Raw genomic sequence first — 20,025 nt, forward strand, 5'->3', positions numbered from 1 at the left:
TAAAAAGATAGAACATGTTCTATTTTTTTATTTTACGGACTGTGCTACTATACTTTATAATGGGAGCACGGCTCGGAAAAACGGCCGGCTGCCCGTGCCCGGCCGTGCTCGTAATTACAAGTCGTAATTACGAGCACGGTCGTGTGCGATTTGTCAGGGCTTTTAATGTGCATCTGACCTGGATCTCCCCTATTGCATTGCAAATGGTAAAATGTGTGCTGAAATTCCGCGATGTGTGAACTCAGACAGCAATTCTTAACATGAGAGGAGACTACTCCGAATACACATGCTGAGGACAAAGTGCAGCCTCGGAGAATGGGACGATGACTGACCATGTTGTAACGAAGCTGATTGGCTTCGGCCAAACTTAACCCCGCCCATCGCGTGATCGTCTCCTCACACAGTCAATAGCTCTAGGGCGTAGTCCCGCCTTTTTCTTATGCGCTCTGTCAATCACAAGCAGCTGTATGGTCCGGCCAGTGGAAGGAGCGATGGTTGTCGCTTTCGTGGGGCTGACCCCGCCTTCTGTCAGTCTGATGAACATGCTGTATAGTGCCGCTTCCTGACAGCATTGTGTACAAGCATTCGCCGCTATGAGGAAGGTTGTGGTTGTCACCGGAGCTAACAGGTGAGAGAAGGCTGCAGGGCGCACTAGTTCCCGCTGTAGTGTGTAGAGAGGATAATCCACTATGTACGCGGCGGTCAGACCGTCTTTATAACAGTGTGAGGCTCCGTGCCCTTCTATCGACCAATGTTTGAGCACAAAAACCCATTTGTGAATGGTGCAAGTTCTATATGCGCGACCAGTACGACACTGAAACCAATGGGGGAGATTTAGGCTAGGGCTGAACGGTGACATGTCGTTTTACATAAAATCACATTGTCCTGGGCGCCCCATGTGAAATTCTTTCGGCGCCCCACCCCATCATAAAAAAAGTATAATGCCCCCCACAGTATAATGCCTTATATAGTGCCTCCTTACAGTATAATAATATTTAATAATACATTATAACCCCTTCAAGGACATGGTATTTTGTCCTCTAATTGTGCCCACACAGTATTATGCCCCCTGTAGTGTCCCTACACCGTATAACGTCCGCTTAGTGGCCCCCACACAGTATAATGCCCCCCTCCCCTGGCTGCCACACAGCCCCCCTTGTAGATAGTGCCCCCTGTAGATTGTTCTATACAGCCTCCTTGTAGACAGTGCCATAATTCCCCACCACCTCCTTGAAGATTGTGCCATACAGCCCCCCCCCCCCTTGTAGACAGTGCACCCAAAAAAAAAATAATTGTACTCCTCTAGTCCTTATTCCCACGACAAACTCAGCTGCTCCACGATGGGATCCTTGCGTAGGCCGGTGTAATCCTGTAGCCTAGTACTGAGTTTCCCAACCTTTTCGGACTCGAGGCACCCCTTGAAAAATTAAATTTCCTCAGGGCACCCCTACCAATAATTGTTTCAAGAATGACAGAAAACGGCTAAAAACAAGCACTACACTTGTAGGGTATGTTCGCGCAGCGTTTTTTGTAATGCAAAAAAAAAATTTGCCTTTAAAATTCCTTCAGGATGACCATCAGCCTGCCACTCACAGATTCCCCTTGTAGGTAGTGCCACACAGCCTCCTTGTAGATAGCACACTCCCCACTTCCTGTAGATAGTGCCACTGTAGCACCCTGTGGCCGGGGAGTCTGCTCCTGGAGCGCTTCGCTTGATTTCTCTGTCCATAAATGGACAGTGACATCAGGGGCAACTCCTGAAGTGGAATCCCTGTCCACAGCGTTGCCGATGCTGTGATCGGGGATTCCACTCCAGGAGAAGCCCCTGTCGTCTGTGTCCATTTATAGATCGTGATGGTGTGGAATCCCCAGTCACAGAGTCGGCAACGCTGTGGATGGGGATTCCGCTTCAGGAGTTGCCCCTGATGTCCCTGTCCACCCCACCCCCTCCCAGTTAATCCGCATGTTTTATTTGACTTTTCAGTGTTGAGAAATGAGAAGTCCCAAACTTTAGCACAAATATGGCTTGCGACAAAATGTATTATTTTCTGAATGCTGCGAGACTGGCGCAAATTGCCCCTTTGTCTTTGGCCTAGACGAAGTTGTCCGAGAATAACCCCGCCCCCCCCCCCCAAAAGAACCTTTTGACATTCTGTTCCGGTGTTAGGATTTGAACATAGTGCATCAGAAAGAAGCTAAAAGTGAAAAATTACTTAACCCCTTAAGGACACAGCCTGTTTTTGCCTAATGGACCAGGCCATTTTCTTAAAATCTGACATGTCACTTTATGTAATAATAACTTTGGAATGCTTTTACTTATTCAAACGATTCTGAGATTGTTTTCTCGTGACACATTGGACTTTAAGTTTAGCATTTTTCTAATTTTAAATGTATCTACTTGTAAGACCGATAGTAATACCACACAAAATAGTTACTAGTTAACATTCCCCATAACCAAAAATACAGCATGGATTGAATAGCCCAAACATATGATTCAATAATCAGTGTATGTGAACTATATGGGCTGATCATAGGGTGTACACCCAAAAAGCATCAAGGATAAATATCACCTACTAGAGACAGATGCTATAAAGGCAAGAGGATATGCAAAAAAATAGAAAAAAATCTTTATTAAGTTACATAATAAAAGACAATAGATAAAATGAAGAATCCATAAACCAACAGATAACAAGGGACAATACGCGGTGTATCTCACAAATAAACGGAGTACAAAATTGTGCCAATGACACACCTTCCAACAGGTTTAATATAGGCTGAAGTAAAGAGACCATATATAGATACAAAAAACGTGCTTTATAGGCACAAGGAATATATAGTATTTGAACATGTATTAGGTCAATATAAACATAGAGGAAAGCAATTACACACAAGGATGCTGAAGCGTATCAAAGGGATATATCATACCCATAATGGATGCAGGAAGAAACACAGCGAACGTCTGCCCCAACGCGCGTTTCGGTGCTAATGCCTGAATGTTGACATTTTTAATTTCTACAAAGAATAAAGGAGAAAAAGCAGCCCAACATTTGAAAAGCAATTTCTCCTGAATACAGCAATACCCCACACGGGGTCATAAACTGCTGTTTGGACACACAACTCAGAAAGGCAGGAGCGCTATTTGACATGCAGATTTTGCTGGCTTGGTTTTGGGGTGCCATGTTGCATTTGCAAAACCCTGAAGTACCAGAGTACAGTGGAAGCCCCCAAGAAGTGACCCCATTCTAAAAACTACACCCCTCAAGGCATTTATCATTTGCCTGGACGTGTGACCGGGCACAGAAGTGAAGTGCACCACGTGCATTTGAGGTCTATTTTGGTGATTTTCACAGCGTTGACAAACAATTGTAGGTCTCTGAGGTCAAACCCCCAAGTAGTGACCCCTATTTTGGAAACGACACCCCCTTAAGGCATTTTAAAGGGTGTAGTGAGCCTTTTGATGCCACAGGTGTTTTTTTCATTAGAAATTAATGCGCGTCAGGTGGTGCAAAGTGAAAATTAAAATTTTCTGCTGATATGCCATTTTAGTGGACAATATGTTGTGCCCTGCAAGTCCGCAGCGTAATACAGTTACCAGCACAGTAAATCAGACTCCAAGTAATCTCTACATGTTGAAGAATTGACCTGCGGTGCGGATTTTAAAATTCAGAGCATGTAAATTTATCTTGCGATTCTGGCCAAGCATTGTACCTGGCAAGTTTTATATAAAAACGCAGCATAAAATCTGCACCTGCGGTTACCAGAATTTGGAAGCTACGGGAGCAGCATAGCTTGCTGTGCTACGCTGTTTCCTTAGCTCCCGTTCACTTCTGTGGGCGTTACGGAAGCCGCGTAGCTCAGTGAGCTCGGATGTTTCTGTACACTCGATTACCTCATTAGACAGTGGCTGGGAGCAGCTGGAGACTGCCAAGGTAGCCCTCGTTCTAGGGAAAGGTGCGGGTCCCAGAGGGAACTGCATAGGGTTGTCGCGATACCAGAATTTGGATTTCGATACCGATATGTAGGGTCTATTCACATGTTGAGGTGCTGTTAGAACCTCATAGAAAAAAAACACGCCTGAAAACCGCATTAGCTTTTAACGCTATTTGATGCGTTTTTTGTGCCGCTCGCGATTTTAGCTGCGTTTTTTACGGCCGTTTTTGGAGCTTTTTTCAATAGTCTATGGAAAACTGCTCCAAAAAAGTCCCAAGACGTGTCCTGCGTAAAAAAACGCAGTGAAAAACGCTCTGACGGCTGCGGGGACTATAAGTTTTTCATACTAGGCAGACTGGGAGGCCACTATTAGGTAGGTTGCCATTGCAGCCGACACCCCAGAGATTTCATTGCTGGGGTGCCGATGAGCTACAAACACCTTAAATGCAGCGATTGCTTTTGACCGCTGCATTTAAGGGGTTAATGGCGGGGATCGAAGCTAACTTCGGTCCCTGCCACTACAGCAGGGTGTCAGCTGTAAGATACAGCTGATATCCGTGGATGATGGCACAGACTCGGGGGTGTACTTTCCAAAATGGGGTCACTTCTGGGGGGTTTCCACTGTTTTGGTCCCACAGGGGCTTTGCGAATGCGACATAGCGACCATAAACCACTCCAGCAAAATCTGTACTTCAGAAGCGAAATGGCGCTCCTTCCCTTCTGAGCCGTGCTGTGTGCCCAAAAATCAGTTTATGAACACATATGGAGTATTGCCGTACTCGGAAGAAATTGCTTTACAAATGTTGTGGTTCTCTGTGTCCTTTATTTGTTGAGAAAATGAAACTTTTGAGCTAAAGCTACGTCTGAGGGTATGTGCACACGATAGCAGGCATTTACGTCTGAAAAGACAGACTGTTTTCAGGAGAAAACAGCTGCCTCGTTTCAGCCGTAATTGCTCCTCTTCGCATTTTTCGAGGCTTCTCTGACAGCCGTAAATTTTGAGCTGTGCTTCATTGAGTTCAATGAAGAACGGCTCAAATTACGTCTGAAAGAAGTGTCTTGCACTTCTTTTGACGAGGCTGTATTTTTACGCGTCGTCGTTTGACAGCTGTCAAACAACGACGCGTAAATGACAGGTCGTCTGCACAGTACGTCGGCAAACCCATTCAAATGAATGGGCAGATGTTTGCCGACGTGTTGTAGCCCTATTTTCAGACGTAAAACGAGGCATAATACGCCTAGTTTACGCCTGAAAATAGGTCGTGTGAACCCAGCCTTATTGAAGAAAAAGGACTGTTTTTATTTTCACTGCCCAATTCTAATAAAATCTATGAAACCCCTGTGGGGTCAAAATGCTTACTATACCCCTAGATAATTTCCTAGAGGGGTGTAGTTTTCAAAATGGGGTGTTTCCACTGTTTTATCCGCAAACCATTCCTGCTAAATTTGAGCTCTAAAAGCCAAATGGCGCGCTTTCCCTTCTAGGCCCTGCCGTGTGTCCAAACAGCCGTTTATGGCCACATGTGGGTTATTGTTTTACTCGGGAGAAATTGCTTTACAAATGTTGTGGTTCTTTTTCTCTTTTAGCCCTCGTGGAAATGAGAAAAAATTAGCTCAACCTACATTTTCTTTGAAAGAATGTAGATTTTCATTTTTACGACCTACTTCCAATAATCTCTGCAATAAACCTGTAGGGTCAAAATGCTCACTATACCCCTAGATAATTTTCTTGATGTGGTGTCGTTTCCCTAATGGGGTCACATTTTGGGGATTTCCACTGTTTTGGCACCGCAAGAGCCCTTGAATCCTGACATAGTGCCTAAAATATTTTCTAATAAACAGGAGGCCCAAAATCCGCTAGGTGCTCCTTTGCTTCTGAGGCCTGTGCTTCAGTCCAGTAGCACGCTAGGGCCACATTTGGGATATTTCCTAAGACTGCAGAATCTGGGCAATAAATATTGAGTTGTGTTTCTCTGGTAAAACTTTCTGTGCTACAAACAAAATGGATTAAAAATGAATTTCTGGGGAAAAAAAATGACATTTGTAAATTTCACCTCTATTTTGCTTTAATTCCTGTGAAACGTCTAAAGGGTTAAGAAACTTTATAAATGCTGTTTTGAATACTTTGAGGGGTGCAGTTTTTAAATTGGGTGACTTATTGGGGGTTTCTAATATATAAGGCCCTCAAAGCCACTTCACAACTGAACTGGTCCCTGAAAAAAAACAGCCTTTTGAAGTTCTCAGCCTTGTAACATCCTAGAAAAATAAAAGGATGTTCAAAAAACGATGCCAACATGAAGTAGACATATGGGGGATGTTAATTAGTAACAATTTTGTGTGGTATTACTGCCTGTCTTTCAAGCAGATACATTTAAATTGAGAAAAATGCACATTTTTGAAATATTTCAAATTTTGGTGTTTTTCACAATTAAATACTAAATGTACTGAGCAAATTTTAACAGTAACATAAAGTCCAATGTGCCATGAGAAAACAATCTCCGAATCGCTTGGATAGGTAAAATCATTCTGAAGTTATTACCACATAAAGTGAAACATGTCAGATTTGAAAAACGAGACTGTCAGGAGGGTCAAAAGTGGCCAAAGCAGTTGGTCCTGTTAGTGTCTGAGACCTGTATGAGAAGACTGTTAGTGAGTTGTCCCCAGCGCTCCTTAACAATCTTTTGTCCTCGACGCTGAGTGCTGGGGACCACCGTACTGCTCACTCAGGACCCCCATTCTGTTGATCGCGGGGGTACCAGGGATGGGCTGAGGTATCTGCGCATGTGCAGCCAATATGCGTTCATGTGAGATTACATCATATGGATGATGCATCGCTGTGCTGTATGTACATAGTACGTACAGTGGTGAATATCTCTGTGTCGGTGTTGAACACACCATCTATGGAATGGTGGTATACACAACCTGTGCAGAGCCTTCAGCGCCAGCCTTGATAACATAAAGTGCCTGCTAGAATATTACATCCTATGGACGACACATCACTGTGGCTGTATAGCTGTGATGATGTAGCAAGAGCCTTTGAAACTCGCCCACTATTTTTTACCCCTGGGAAGGAATTTTTTTTCCTGGCAGAACATCTCATGACTTTTTATTCTCCGTTTTAGTGGTATTGGTTTGGCTTTGTGTGAGAGGCTTCTTTCTCAAGATGACCAGATCCGTTTATGCTTGGTATGCCGAAACACGGAGAAAGCTGAATCTGCACGTTCTGCCCTCCTAGCTTCTCACCCATCTGCTGATGTTGGCGTTGTGCGAGTTGATGTTGGTAGCTTAAGTTCGGTGCTACAAGGAGCAAAGATACTTAAAGAAAGGCAAGTTTGAAAGACGTGTTTGTCTTGTGTATTCTTTGGTAGTAGCAGGCCATTATGTGAATGCCAAATGCACTTTTTAAAGGACATTCAAGTCTCAAGTTCATTCTGCATTCTCCCGTTTAACAGTTTTCCAATTGTATTTCTGATAAAAAAATAAAAAAATTTATTTGCTGAGGTTAAAAGTTATGTACAATTATTATAGTAATATATGTGACGTTATTTATATAAAGAAAATAATTTAGTAACCCCTTCAGGATTGCCATACGGCCATGTACGTTCCAACTGCCGATGCCCCGTGCCGTTGTCATGTATATAAACGTTGACAGCCTGGAAATGGGTTTGAGAGCAGTGCTGCTTTAGGGTGAGCAGCGCTAAACTCTTATGTCTGCCGGGGCTTTGAGAGCCCTGGAATACACCCCCCACTGTAGATAGCGCAACCTAAGCTTCCTCTAGGATTGGAATCCCCGGCCAGTGCTCTGCCCCTGCCGTCTCTCCATCCCTGCTGTAGATAGTGCCACCCCCTGCAGATAGCAACCCCCGCCCGCTGTAGATGGCATCACACCCCCCCCCCACTTTAGATTGCACCACCTAAAGTCCCACTAGGAGCAGAATCCCCAGTGTCAGATCGCACTGGCCGGGGATTCCGCTTCTATAGAGAGTCCCTGACGTCACCGTCCATTTGGACAGTGATGTTTGGGGCTCTCTCTAGGAGCGGAATCCCTGGCCGACACTCTGGCCAGGGATTCCGCTACTGGAGAAGCCCCTGGCGTCACTATCCATTTATATGGACAGTGTCGCCAGGGACTACTCCTGGTGCGGAATCCCTGCTCTGGCAGTGAATTCTGCTTTTAGAGTTAACCGCTTATGTCGCTGTCCATATATGGACAGAGATATCAGGGGCGAATCCCCAGCCAGAGGGATTCTGCTCCTATAGGGAGTGACAGTGGTGCTGTTTACAGGAAGGGTGTGCCATTTACGGGGGAGGGGGGATTGGTTCTATCTCCAGGGGGATGTTGGCATATGGGAGCTACATACAGGGCACACTAGCGCTATCTACATGGGCACTGTGTGTGGCACTATACAGTGGCCACTGTCGTGTGGTTTCGTGGCACTATGTACATAGCTTTTTTTTTGTCCCAATCCCCTGAAAACACCTAACTATTCAAATTTTGTTTTTTCTTCTTTTCTTTTTTTTTCAACGTCCGTGAAAAACGGATGCCAAATGGCAGTGAAAAACGGTCAGACGGCTGGGAAATGGATCCAAATTTTGAGACACATTGATGCAAAACAGCAGTGAAATTCTGACAGTTGATCCGTTGTTAACTGCCCTTTTTTTTTTCATGTCGTGTGAATATAGCCCTCTTCACTCGCTCCTCACAGCGATCCAGGGTGTCTGAGAGGGAAAACTAATTGTTACACAGCTGCACAGTGTGGGTGTGTGCGTGGGGGGGGGTATGTGTGTGTGGCCCCCACCACGGATGGCGGGCCACGCAGCCGGCTTGCGCAGGGAGTCTTCCCAGGACCTTATAGGCTGCAGGCCTAACGTGGCCTGAAGCCTATAGTATTCATACATGTGAATGTGGCTGTCACTAGCGAAACACCACTGCATCCGCCTGTGACGGTACACGGGCTTTAATCTTTAGTGAGCGGGCGGACAGTGGAAGGTGTGCGGCCGCGCACCTTATAGGAAACACTGCCACAGAGCTTTCCCTCTTGACTTTAATCATTATTAGGGTATGTTCACACACAAAGTCAAAAAAGGCTGAAAATTACAGAGCTGATTTCGGAGAAAACAGCCTCTGGTTTTCAGCCGTTTTTGAACCTGAAAATATTTTTTGAGGTGTTTTTTGGAGCTGTTTTCCTTTGACCAATGAAAAACGGCTTAAGAAGTGACATTCTCCTTTTTAAGTGGCGTTTTCTTACGCGCCGTTTTTTTATAACCGCCCCGTCTGAACAAAATCTTGTTTTTCCTATTGAATTCAATAGGCAGATGTTTGTAGGCGTTTAGCTACTGTTTTTTCCCACCGAAATACACCTGAACACACAGTGTGTGAACATACCCTTAGCCTTCTGGTGTGTTCTTTAGTTTCCGCCAGCTAGCATTGTACAATCTCGTCAAAAATGGACCTGGACACTGCTTAGCAATTTGAAGACACCTTTTCCTGGCTTCTAGACAAAAATAGGGAGGGGGGTGAGTTTCCCGCCCACATTTACAGCAGCTGTAAGTCAGATTGCTTTGCCTGATTCACTTTGCTGTAATTGTTGGAAGTGCTACCTCTGGTGGCCAACGTGGGAAAACCTGTCAAATTATTATTTAATTTTTAATACTTCCCACCTTGTGGAGGAAAATAAAATACCCAAAAAAACGAAAAAAATATAATAAAAATAAGTAACCTAAAAAATTTAAATTGAATACGCGACACATTCCCTTTAAAGCTCTAGAGGTGTTTTTCATCTTGTGAAACTTGAGTTTGTCACATAGCTGCATACATGCTCCAAATTATTATATTATATGTTCAACAGCACTACCAGGATACTAGGAATCCCCAACAGTGGGTGGTGCACCCAGCAAAATAGTCCCGGGTCCAAGGGGACTTATCCAAAGTAAAAGAGCATAACTGCAGCACTTCAATTGAAAAATAAATAGTGTGCTTGTTTATTTACCAAGCACAAACTTGCAAAGATTCATCCCTGATGCTTGGTGAATACACAAGGAAATTTTTTTTCAATTGGAGTTGTGCAGTTGTTCTTTTACTTTGGATAATTTTTCCTCCATTTTTTTAAGGGGGATCAATTTCCCTTTCCTTATGTACCATTTATTTTTTCCCGCTTTAATTTATTATATATCAGACCAGAATGCAGTTCACAATGGCATCAGAATGACACAAATGTGTTACTGCTTTGCCCCACATGAACGAAACCCTAACTGAGACAAACGTAAATTAAAGGTTTCCATTTGCATCACCATTGATTTCAATGGTGACGTATCCAGTGCAAATGGTTTCCGTTTGTCTCCGTTGTGCAAGGTTTCCGTCGTTTTGACAGAAGCAATATCTTAGTCTAACCTACGGTTTCCGTTTGTCTCAGTTAGGGTTCCGTTCGTGGGTTCCCCTGATGGAAAGCTCAGACGGAACGCCTGAACGGAGCCCTGACGCAGATGTGAACGAAGCCTTAGCAAGACGTGCTCATATGTATAGTGAAATTTATTTCTATGGACATACATCCCTTATGAGTACATAGCGTCGCTTTATTTCTGTATGCCTCCCCCCCCCCCCCTCCCAAAGATAAGAATGCACCATATTTCTAACATTTACTCCTATTCTATATTTTTTTTCTCCTGTTCCATGTGTCTTAAATTTTTTCATTTCTTCAAGAAAATACATTTTATTTTGAGAATACTATATATTTTTTTCTTATAAATATCTGGCGGTAAGCGTGTACTCTACACCCCTAACTGAAACTTTAAGGGTCAATGCACACGATGCGTATTACGTGCGACAAAACCGCAGCATAATACAGTATCCGCATAGACAATGAGAATCCAGATAATCTCATGTCCACACTGCGGTATGTTTCTTGATGTAAACTGACTCGCGATGCGTATTTTCGAAACCACAGCATTTCAATTTATCCCTTGGTTCCGATTGCGAATTCTATCCCTGTAGTTCTACAGAATTGGCAGCAAAACCCGCAGCATGAAAACGCCGCGATTTACGCAGCAAAACGTAAAAACTGCACCACTTTTTTTCCTACGAATTTCTTGCGGTTTTGCAACGCATTTTTTGTAGCAAAATATGCTACGTGTGCATATAGCCTAAGGGTAGGAACACACAGAGTATTCAGGGTGGATAGGCTGCATCAAGCTGCGCAGCATATCCACCCTGAACATTGCAGGGAATGCCGTCCGAAAAATCACACCACACTGTGGTGCATTTTTTTGGGCGGAAATTCCGCTGCGGTAAACTGTCCCGTACTGAAAACATGATTACAGTACAGGACAGTTTTCCCACAGCGAGGCAGGGGCTCCTAGAGTCATAGATAACTATGATGATAGGAGCCCGGCTCACTGCAGTGTGTTCGGTCCGGGAAATGCGGCCGACATACAGTCAGTATTTTATGGACTGAACGTGATTGTGTGGACCCGGCCTTATCAACTCCCACTGACATCCCTGGATGACGTTGCAGGCCATGTGACCGCTGCAGCCTGTGAATGGCTGCAGCGGTCACCTGGCCTGCAACGTCATCCAGGGAGGCCGGACTGGAGAGAAGCAGTGAACTCGGGTAAGTATAACGTTATAATTTTTTTTTCTTATTTACGATTTTTGTGGCGGAATCCGCCGCAAATATCGCAAAACACATCACTTTGTTGCGGGTTTAAGCACCCCATTGAATTCAATGGGAAAACCCGCAGCATTAATTGAAACGCTGCGGTTGAAGAAACCGCACCGCAGGTCAATTTATGTGCGTGTTTTCGGCGCCATTTTTCTGCAGTGTGGGGACGAGATCTTTTGAAATCTCACCCACACTGCTGCTACTGTAATACGCTGCAGATTTTCCGCAATGAATCCGTTGTGGAAAATCTGCAGTGTTTACGCTGTGTGTTTTCGTACCCGAAGGGCGGATTTACACGAGCGTGTGCGTTTTGCGCACGCAAAAAACGTGGCGTTTTGCGTGCGCAAAAGGCACTTAACAGCTCCGTGAGTCATCACATAGGATCCGCGGCTGCGTAATTTTCGCGCAGCCGCCATCATTATGACACTCTGTTTGGATGTTTGTAAACAGAAAAGCACGTGGTGCTTTTCTGTTTGCAAACATACTTTAGACTGCTGTTGCGTAAATCCACCCGAACGGTGACGTTTTAAAAATGGAGTCTCTAGAAGCATGGAATAGCGCCTGACATTTATTCAATTGTGCTCTAAAACCAAAGGGGGCTCCCTCCATTTTATTCCCAGCTGTAAACCGTGAGTAGATTGGGGCCACAATGGGTATATTCTTATACATACACATTTTCATGTGTGCTTTACAGTCTTTTAAAAAAATGACATATTTATGCAAAAATAAGTTTTATATTTTTTCCACCTGTTCTGCATAAATTCCTCCAATTAATACTTTTAAGGGGTTTGGTTTTCTGTGGAATTTCTATCATTCGGACGCCTATGAGCCTCTGCAAACGTGTTAAATTTGTAAGTCTCTTCAAATTGCAAATTATTTTAAAAAAAAATTAAAATGCTGGTAAAACGATAAAAATATATATTTGTTCTCTTTTTTGGATATTTGTACAATATATGTTTACATACGCAACCTATTTCAGTTGAAAAGAGGACATTTATTTTTTATTTTTTTTTCATAAGTTTTCATACATTCTTGTGTTTAATAAAGTACTCCATGTGAAAGAGTGTCAGAAGTGTTTGAGAATAACTATAATGGTTTTACACATCAAACGATGGTACAATACACGTGAATGGTGTTTTAAAAATCTACACTGAATTTAGGGCAGGCCGCAGATTTTCAAATGCGCCAGCATATTCAGGTATGTTCACATAGGTCGGATTTACCGTGGGAAAAAGCCGCAGGAAATCCAACCCAGATTCCGCACACGTTCACCAAAATAAATATGATTTAGTGCAAACTTTTTTAAGATTTTCAGCCGGATTACTGTTGCGGAGAACACCATACTCTACTCCACTGGCACTGCCGAAGCGACTTGTCCCTGCTCCGCTGGTTGGTTTCTGTGCAGCTGGCCTCCTGTGATGACGTTTTTTTCCCTTGTGACCGCTGCAGCCTGTGATTGACTGCATCTGTCATGTGATGAAACGTCACCACAGAGACCTGCTGGGAAGAAGGGGCTCGTCGCTACAAGAGCACCAGCGGAGGTGAGTATGGTCTTTTTAAATGAAAATATGGAGGGGGGGGGGTGTTCTACTTGCAATTTCTGCTTCTTCTGTTGCAGACTTTCACTTTCCCATTTAACTAGATTGGGAAAATCTGCGACTAATTTTCTACCATTCCGCAGGATAAATTGACGTGCTGCGGGTTTAAAAACCGGTACCACAAGTCCATTTCTTCACGGAAATGTTCTGCAGTGCATGGATGAAATTTGCTCAAATCTCATCCAGTTTGCTGCTTCTGTCCATTCAGGATGGAAAATCCGCGGCAGCTCCCCTATGTGTGAACTTATGTTGCAGAATTGTGTATTGCAGAATTATGTGCCTTATGTTGCAGAATTGCCTTGGAGTTTCGCTGTTGATTTTATCCATTTACAATATTACGAGCTGATTTGTGCAGCTGATTTATTGCATCTGAACTCTACGCTACTGGATTACATGTGTGTTTTTCTTTCCACATGAGTTGTCGGCGGACAGAGGAAACCACCTACCTTTTTTCTAACCGCTTGGATGCCCCGCTGGCTGACAGCGGCATCTGAAGTGTCAAATTTCAGAGATTTGAGTCATCTCCGATCCTGGCCAATGCAGGCGGGTGTCCGCTGTATAAAGCAAATATTGACTGTGCACATTCACTGTACATGTACGTTGATTGTTGCTAAAGGGTTAAAAGGAGGGTATAACCTAAGTTGTAGTGATATCATCAAGTAAATCCATACTTGTCTGAAATGTGTTTTCTTCCCTTATAGGTATAAACAAATTGACTATTTATATCTGAATGCTGGCATAATGCCAAATCCTCAAATAAACCTCAAAGCCTTTGTGAAAGGTCTTTTTTCCAGGTGAGTAAGCTCGCTTAAACGGTTTCTCTACCAGTATTTTTTCCCATTACAACACATTACATTCAGAATCTTGGAGTGACCATCTGATCAGGGACCAATTATAACGGTCCCTGATCAGTTTCTATTTACAGGCAGAATATCTGCCTTTCCGTGACAGCGCATGCGCGCACCATTTTCTTTATTTTCCCGGCAGTTGGGGGGGGTGAAGGGGAGAAAAGGGCACGATCGGGGGCCTAACAGGTTAGTTTTTTATCTCCTCTCACCAAACATTCATGGTGAGAGGAGATAAAAAGGATGATTTACAAGGCTGCATTCATTGTAACGGCAGTCGCTGGTATTCGTTGACTGTGCTCGAAGCCCTCAGCTACCTCCGGTAGTTGAGAGCAGGGAGCTATCCCTCTGCACGGCGCCGCAATTTTATTCTGATTCAGTGCCGTGAAAAGGCTTATGTATCAGAATAAAGCCAGTTAGTGGCCGCCGTGAAAATACGTATTGGCGGTCACGAACGGGTTAAACCTAGCGGTATTATTATAGTAATGTACTATTATTATTATTATTATTATTATTATTATTATTATAGTAATATAGTGTTATAGTAGTTCAAATAACTAATTGATTAACAATAATTTTGTATTGTATCAAATCTGAAAGTAATGCGGCCCGTCAACTTTTTTCTATATGTGGCCCACTTACCCGGCCAACTTTAAGACCCCTGCTCTAATGCTATGTAAAAAAATAAACAAAATTTGGTATTGCCACATCTGTAAAAGCCTGAACTATTATAATATAACATTATTTAACTCGTATGGTGAACGCCGTAACAAAAATAAACAGCAAAATGGTTTGTTTGGTCACCTTAGCTGTAAAAAAAAATAAAAAAAAATGTACCAATAAAAACTACATCTTGTCCTGCAAAAAATAAGCCCTCACACCGATCGAAAAAATAAAGTTATGGCTCTCAGAATGTGGTAAAACAAAACCATTATTATTTTTTATTTTTTTTTAAACTAATCATTTTCTCTTTGTAAAATGTATTTTTAAAAAAAACAACCCTAATATAAATTTTGGTATCGCCGTAATCGTATTGAGCCACAGAATAAAGTTAAGTTGTAGTTTTTTTTTCTGTGCGGTAAAAACTAAACCCAAAAATCAATGGAGGAATCGGTTTCTTCCAATTCCACCCCACAATTTATTTTTTTTCGGTTTCCCAGTACATTATATAGTACATTATATGGTATTTTACGTAGTGCCTATAGAAACTACAACTCCTCTCACGAAAAGTAAGCCGTCACACCACTCCATTGACGGAAAAATAAAGTTATGATTCTTGGAAGGCGGGAAGTGAGAAAGCAACAATGGCTAAGTCCCAAAAGGGTTAATACTGGTGTTCATGTTACTGGGGGGGGGGGGGGTGATTTTTGTATCTCACATGTAGTATAATGGTGAGTAGCTGTGCATTTGGAGCAGGGACCAAGCAGCCCTGTTTTCCCTTGACAATCAAACTTACATTCTACACAGTCAATATGTTGTAAATGTCTAAAAGTGGGTCATCCTCTAACTTGTAAAACTGCTAAATAGGTTCTGAATCCTGTTTTGTTGTAATGTATTTGTGTGCATCTGATGTGTGTCCACTTGTTCTCACTGTTACCACTTCTGTTAAGTGTGGAAGCAATTGCACTTCTGAACTTTTTCTTGAAATGTAAGATTTGTTTCCCTGGAAGAAACTCCTTTTTTTTTTTTTTTTTTTTTTTTGTAATCTTGTAACGCTATATACATACGGTGTCTCTTGTTTCAATACAGGAAAGCCATCAGCATGTTTGCAACAGGAGAAGGACTTCTGACCCAGCAGGACAGTGTAACAGCAGATGGCTTGCAAGAAGTTTTCGAGACCAACGTGTTCGGCCATTTTATACTGGTAACAATATACTTTTTTGTGCTCCGACTGATTTATATTTACTCACCTTTTGGAACATGTAATAACTAGTTGTTCGTAGCATTTAGAAAGTAAATACCCGATGTACTGATGTTTTTCAGCACAAATCGGCTTGCGTGATTATTACTAATTTCTATGGTGCTCCATAAAAGGAGGTAAAAAAAAAAAGTATGGGAGTGGCGCACAGTCTAATCAAGATGTAGATCATGCCCGTTGTTAGTATATATTGTTTAATAGAATATAAACTACACTCCCCAATTCATCTAAGGGTATAGTGAGAATTTTGACCCACAGGTTTTTTGCTGAATGTATTTGAATTAGGCCGTGATAATAAAAAAATGTGAAAAAATTATATTTTCACTCAAAGTAGTTTTAGCGCCAGATTTTTTTCATTCATTACAAGGAATAAAGGAGAAAAACCCCAAACATTTGTAAAGCATTTTCTCCTGAGCACGGCAATACCCCATATCTGGTCATAAACTGCTGTTTAGGCGCATGCCAGGGCTCAGAAGGGAAGGACCGTTTTTTCCCCCCTATAATAAAGGAATATATATATATATACATATACACTACCGTTCAAAAGTTTTGGGGTCACCCAGACAATTTTGTGTGTTCCATGAAACCTCACACTTATAGTTCTCAAATGAGTTGCAAAATGACTAGAAAATATAGTCAAGACATTGACAAGGTTAGAAATAATGATTTTTATTTGAAATAATAATTTTCTCCTTCAAACTTTGCTTTCGTCAAAGAATGCTCCATTTGCAGCAATTACAGCATTGCCGACCTTTGGCATTCTAGCTGTTAACTTGCTGAGGTAATCGAGAGAAATTTCACCCCATGCTTCCAGAAGCCCCTCCCACAAGTTGGATTGGCTTGATGGGCACTTCTTGCGTACCATACGGTCAAGCTGCTCCCACAACAGCTCTATGGGGTTGAGATCTGGTGACTGCGTTGGCCACTCCATTACAGATAGAATACCAGCTGCCTGCTTCTTCCCTAAATAGTTCTTGCATAATTTGGAGGTGTGCTTTGGGTCATTGTCCTGTTGTAGGATGAAATTGGCTCCAATCAAGCGCTGTCCACAGGGTATGGCATGGCGTTGCAAAATGGAGTGATAGCCTTCCTTATTCAAAATCCCTTTTACCTTGTACAAATCTCCCACTTTACCAGCACCAAAGCAACCCCAGACCATCACATTACCTCCACCATGCTTGACAGATGCCGTCAGGCACTCTTCCAGCATCTTTTCAGTTGTTCTGCGTCTCACAAATGTTCTTCTGTGTGATCCAAACACCTCAAACTTCGATTCGTCTGTCTATAACACTTTTTTCCAATCTTCCTCTGTCCAATGTCTGTGTGCTTTTGCCCATATTAATCTTTTCCTTTTATTAGCCAGTCTCAGATATGGCTTTTTCTTTGCCACTCTGCCCTGGAGGCCGGCATCCCGGAGTCGCCTCTTCACTGTAAACGTTGACACTGGCGTTTTGCGGGTACTATTTAATGAAGCTGCCAGTTGAGGACCTGTGAGGCGTCTATTTCTCAAACTAGAGACTCTAATGTACTTGTCTTGTTGCTCAGTTGTGCAGCGGGGCCTCCCACTTCTCTTTCTACTCTGGTTAGAGCCTGTAATAAGTTTTCGCAGATAGTAGACCTCGCAGGGGTTCCATTGTTCTAACCCCTTAGATGCCACAGTCTAAATTGACTGCAGCATCTATGGGGTTAATCGACGGGGACCACCATTGGCCCCATGCCAATGATCTGTGAAAACTTTTGTCTGAGACAGCAGTTATCCCTTCTCATACACTTGGCAGGGAAAAATGGTGCAGGATCAAAGCCTGTACTATTAATAAGCTGAGCGCAAATGATGCACTCCATGCGACATGATAGTACTGTGCAGAGCGTTAAAGGGTATCTGTTATTTCACAAAATCCAAATTAGTTTATAATCTAGTAGTTATGTTATTATGTTATCTGTGTAATGCTGTTTGGTTTCTATCGCTCCATGTTGTATTTTACAGTGTCCACAGTGCCAGAATAGTTTGTGCCGATACATGCAGGTTTCTCTTGACAAAAGGCAGGGAAGCTTGCCGGTACTTTTCTAAATCGACTTCAGTTCCCTTACTACCTATAATGCATAGCGCATTATCATTGTCCAATCTCAAGCTGACTGGTCCGAAACCCCTTCTCTCTATTAGCAGGCGTTGACAGAGAGGAGAGCCGGACCATACAGTTAGACTACAGCACGTCGAAGCGCTCATCACCTTCACAATGGTCAGTGTGAAATATACGCCCCTTTCCTGTTTTCCGTCCTAGCTTGTCTGTAACTAGAGATGGAAAGAACCTGAGGATTGGGAGTGGACTGCAAATAGCTCAGAAGTGAGACACCTAGTGGCAGTGTGTTTAGAGTCATTTTTCACCAGGAAAACAACAGATTGGGTAATTATAATATCTTACACTTTTAATGGTGGTAACTGTGCCTAAAAAATTAGCACACGTTACTTGAGATTAGAGACTATTTAAGGGGTTAAAGAGATGAGTTACTAGCACCTTACACGTTTATAATGGGAGTTGTAAGACTGATTTTATTAGATTTACACACTACTTTATATTGATATTGGTTTGATTGGACAGAAATTGGGCCAAAATCTGGGTGGAATCCAGACTAAAGTAATGTAAAGAAATTTGAAATCGTCATCTATTTAGATTCCAAAAGGTTATATCTCAATCTGTCCTATTGTATGCAAAGTTAATGAACCCTTTCATGATTACGGGTCATTGATGCCCCTGTGTCCAAGTCAAATTTTTGTTTTCTTGTGACATTTTGTACTTTGTTAGTGGAAAAATTTGGTTGATATATTTGGCGTAAATAAATACAGATTTTTTTTAACGCCAAAATTTAGAGAATTGACCAAAAATTTCTAAATTTAAATGTATCTGCTTGTAAGAGATAGTAATACCACACAAAATAGTTACTAGTTAACATTTCATATGTCTACATTCTTTGCATCATTTTTTGAACATCCTTTTATTTTTCTAGGATGTTACAAGGCTTATACGTTTAGCAGCAATTTCAGGCGTTTCACAGGAATTAAAGCAAAGTAGAGGTGAAATTTACGAAACTGAATTCTTATTTTTATGCAGAAATTGATTTGAAATCTATTTATTTTTATATACCACAGAAGGTTTTACCCGAGAAATGCAACGCAATATTTATTGCCCATATTCTGCAGTCTTTAAAAATATCCCACATGTGGCCCTAGTGTGCGCTACTCAACTGAGACACATGCCGCAGGAGCTAAGGAGCACCTAGTGGGTTTTGGGGCCTCCTTTTTATTAGAATATATTTTAGGCACCATGTCAGGTTGGAAGAGGTCTTGTGATGCCAAAACAGTGGAAACCCCCCAAAACAACCCTATTCTGGAAACTACACCCTAAAGGAATTTATCTAAGGGTATAGTTAGCATTTTGACCCCACAATCTTTTTGCTAAATTGTGATAATGAGAATCTCCTTTTTGTCTGGAGAAAAACATACTTTTTTTTTTTTTTTTACAAGGAATGAAGGAGAAAAAGCACCCCAACATTTGTAAAGCAAACTTCTGAGCACGGCAATACCCCAAATGTGGTGGTAAACCGCTGTTTGGGCACACGTCAGGGCTTAGAAGGGAAGGAGTGCTTATTGGGCTTTTGGAGCTCAAGTTTTGCTGGAATGGTTTTTGGGTGTCCTGTCGCATTTGAAAAGCCCCTGATGGACCAAAACACTGGAAACACCCCAAAAGTGATCCTATTTGGGGAGCTACACCCCTTAAGGAATATATCTAAGGGTATAGTGAGCATGTAGACCCCACCGGTCTTTTACAGAATTTATTAGAATTGGGCCGTGAAAAATCAACTTTTTTTTTTCCACTAAAATGTTGAATTTTTATTTTTTTTCACAAGGGATAAAGGAGAAAAGGCATTACAAAATTTGTAAAGAGATTTCTTCCGATTATGGCAATACCCCACGTGGTCATTAATTGCTGTCTAGAGGCACAGCAGGGCTCAGAAGGGCAGGAGCGCTATTTGGCTATAAACCCTGAGGTACCAGAATACAGTGGAAGCCCCCAAGAAGT

General features: G+C 42.4%; 1 protein-coding gene across 2 annotated transcripts in view; it reads left to right on the forward strand.

The window, feature by feature from the left end:
* Nucleotides 1-447: 447 nt before the first annotated feature.
* HSD17B7 (hydroxysteroid 17-beta dehydrogenase 7) overlaps nucleotides 448-20,025 on the forward strand; it is a 67,370-nt gene continuing 47,792 nt past the window's right edge. Inside the window, exons 1-6 of one of the 2 annotated variants that reach the window (XR_012850005.1) lie at nucleotides 448-628; nucleotides 7,053-7,256; nucleotides 13,888-13,980; nucleotides 15,781-15,895; nucleotides 18,229-18,351; nucleotides 18,953-19,019. Coding sequence is in view for 1 of the 2 variants with exons in the window: in XM_075833478.1 (XP_075689593.1) it covers nucleotides 594-628; nucleotides 7,053-7,256; nucleotides 13,888-13,980; nucleotides 15,781-15,895 (447 nt within the window). In the remaining variant the exon portion in view is untranslated. The remainder of the gene's footprint in view (nucleotides 629-7,052; nucleotides 7,257-13,887; nucleotides 13,981-15,780; nucleotides 15,896-18,228; nucleotides 18,352-18,952; nucleotides 19,020-20,025) is intronic. The other variant, XM_075833478.1, reaches the window with a different exon arrangement.

Source organism: Rhinoderma darwinii, chromosome 7, assembly GCF_050947455.1.
Source record: "Rhinoderma darwinii isolate aRhiDar2 chromosome 7, aRhiDar2.hap1, whole genome shotgun sequence".
Taxonomy (NCBI): Eukaryota; Metazoa; Chordata; class Amphibia; order Anura; family Rhinodermatidae; genus Rhinoderma; species Rhinoderma darwinii.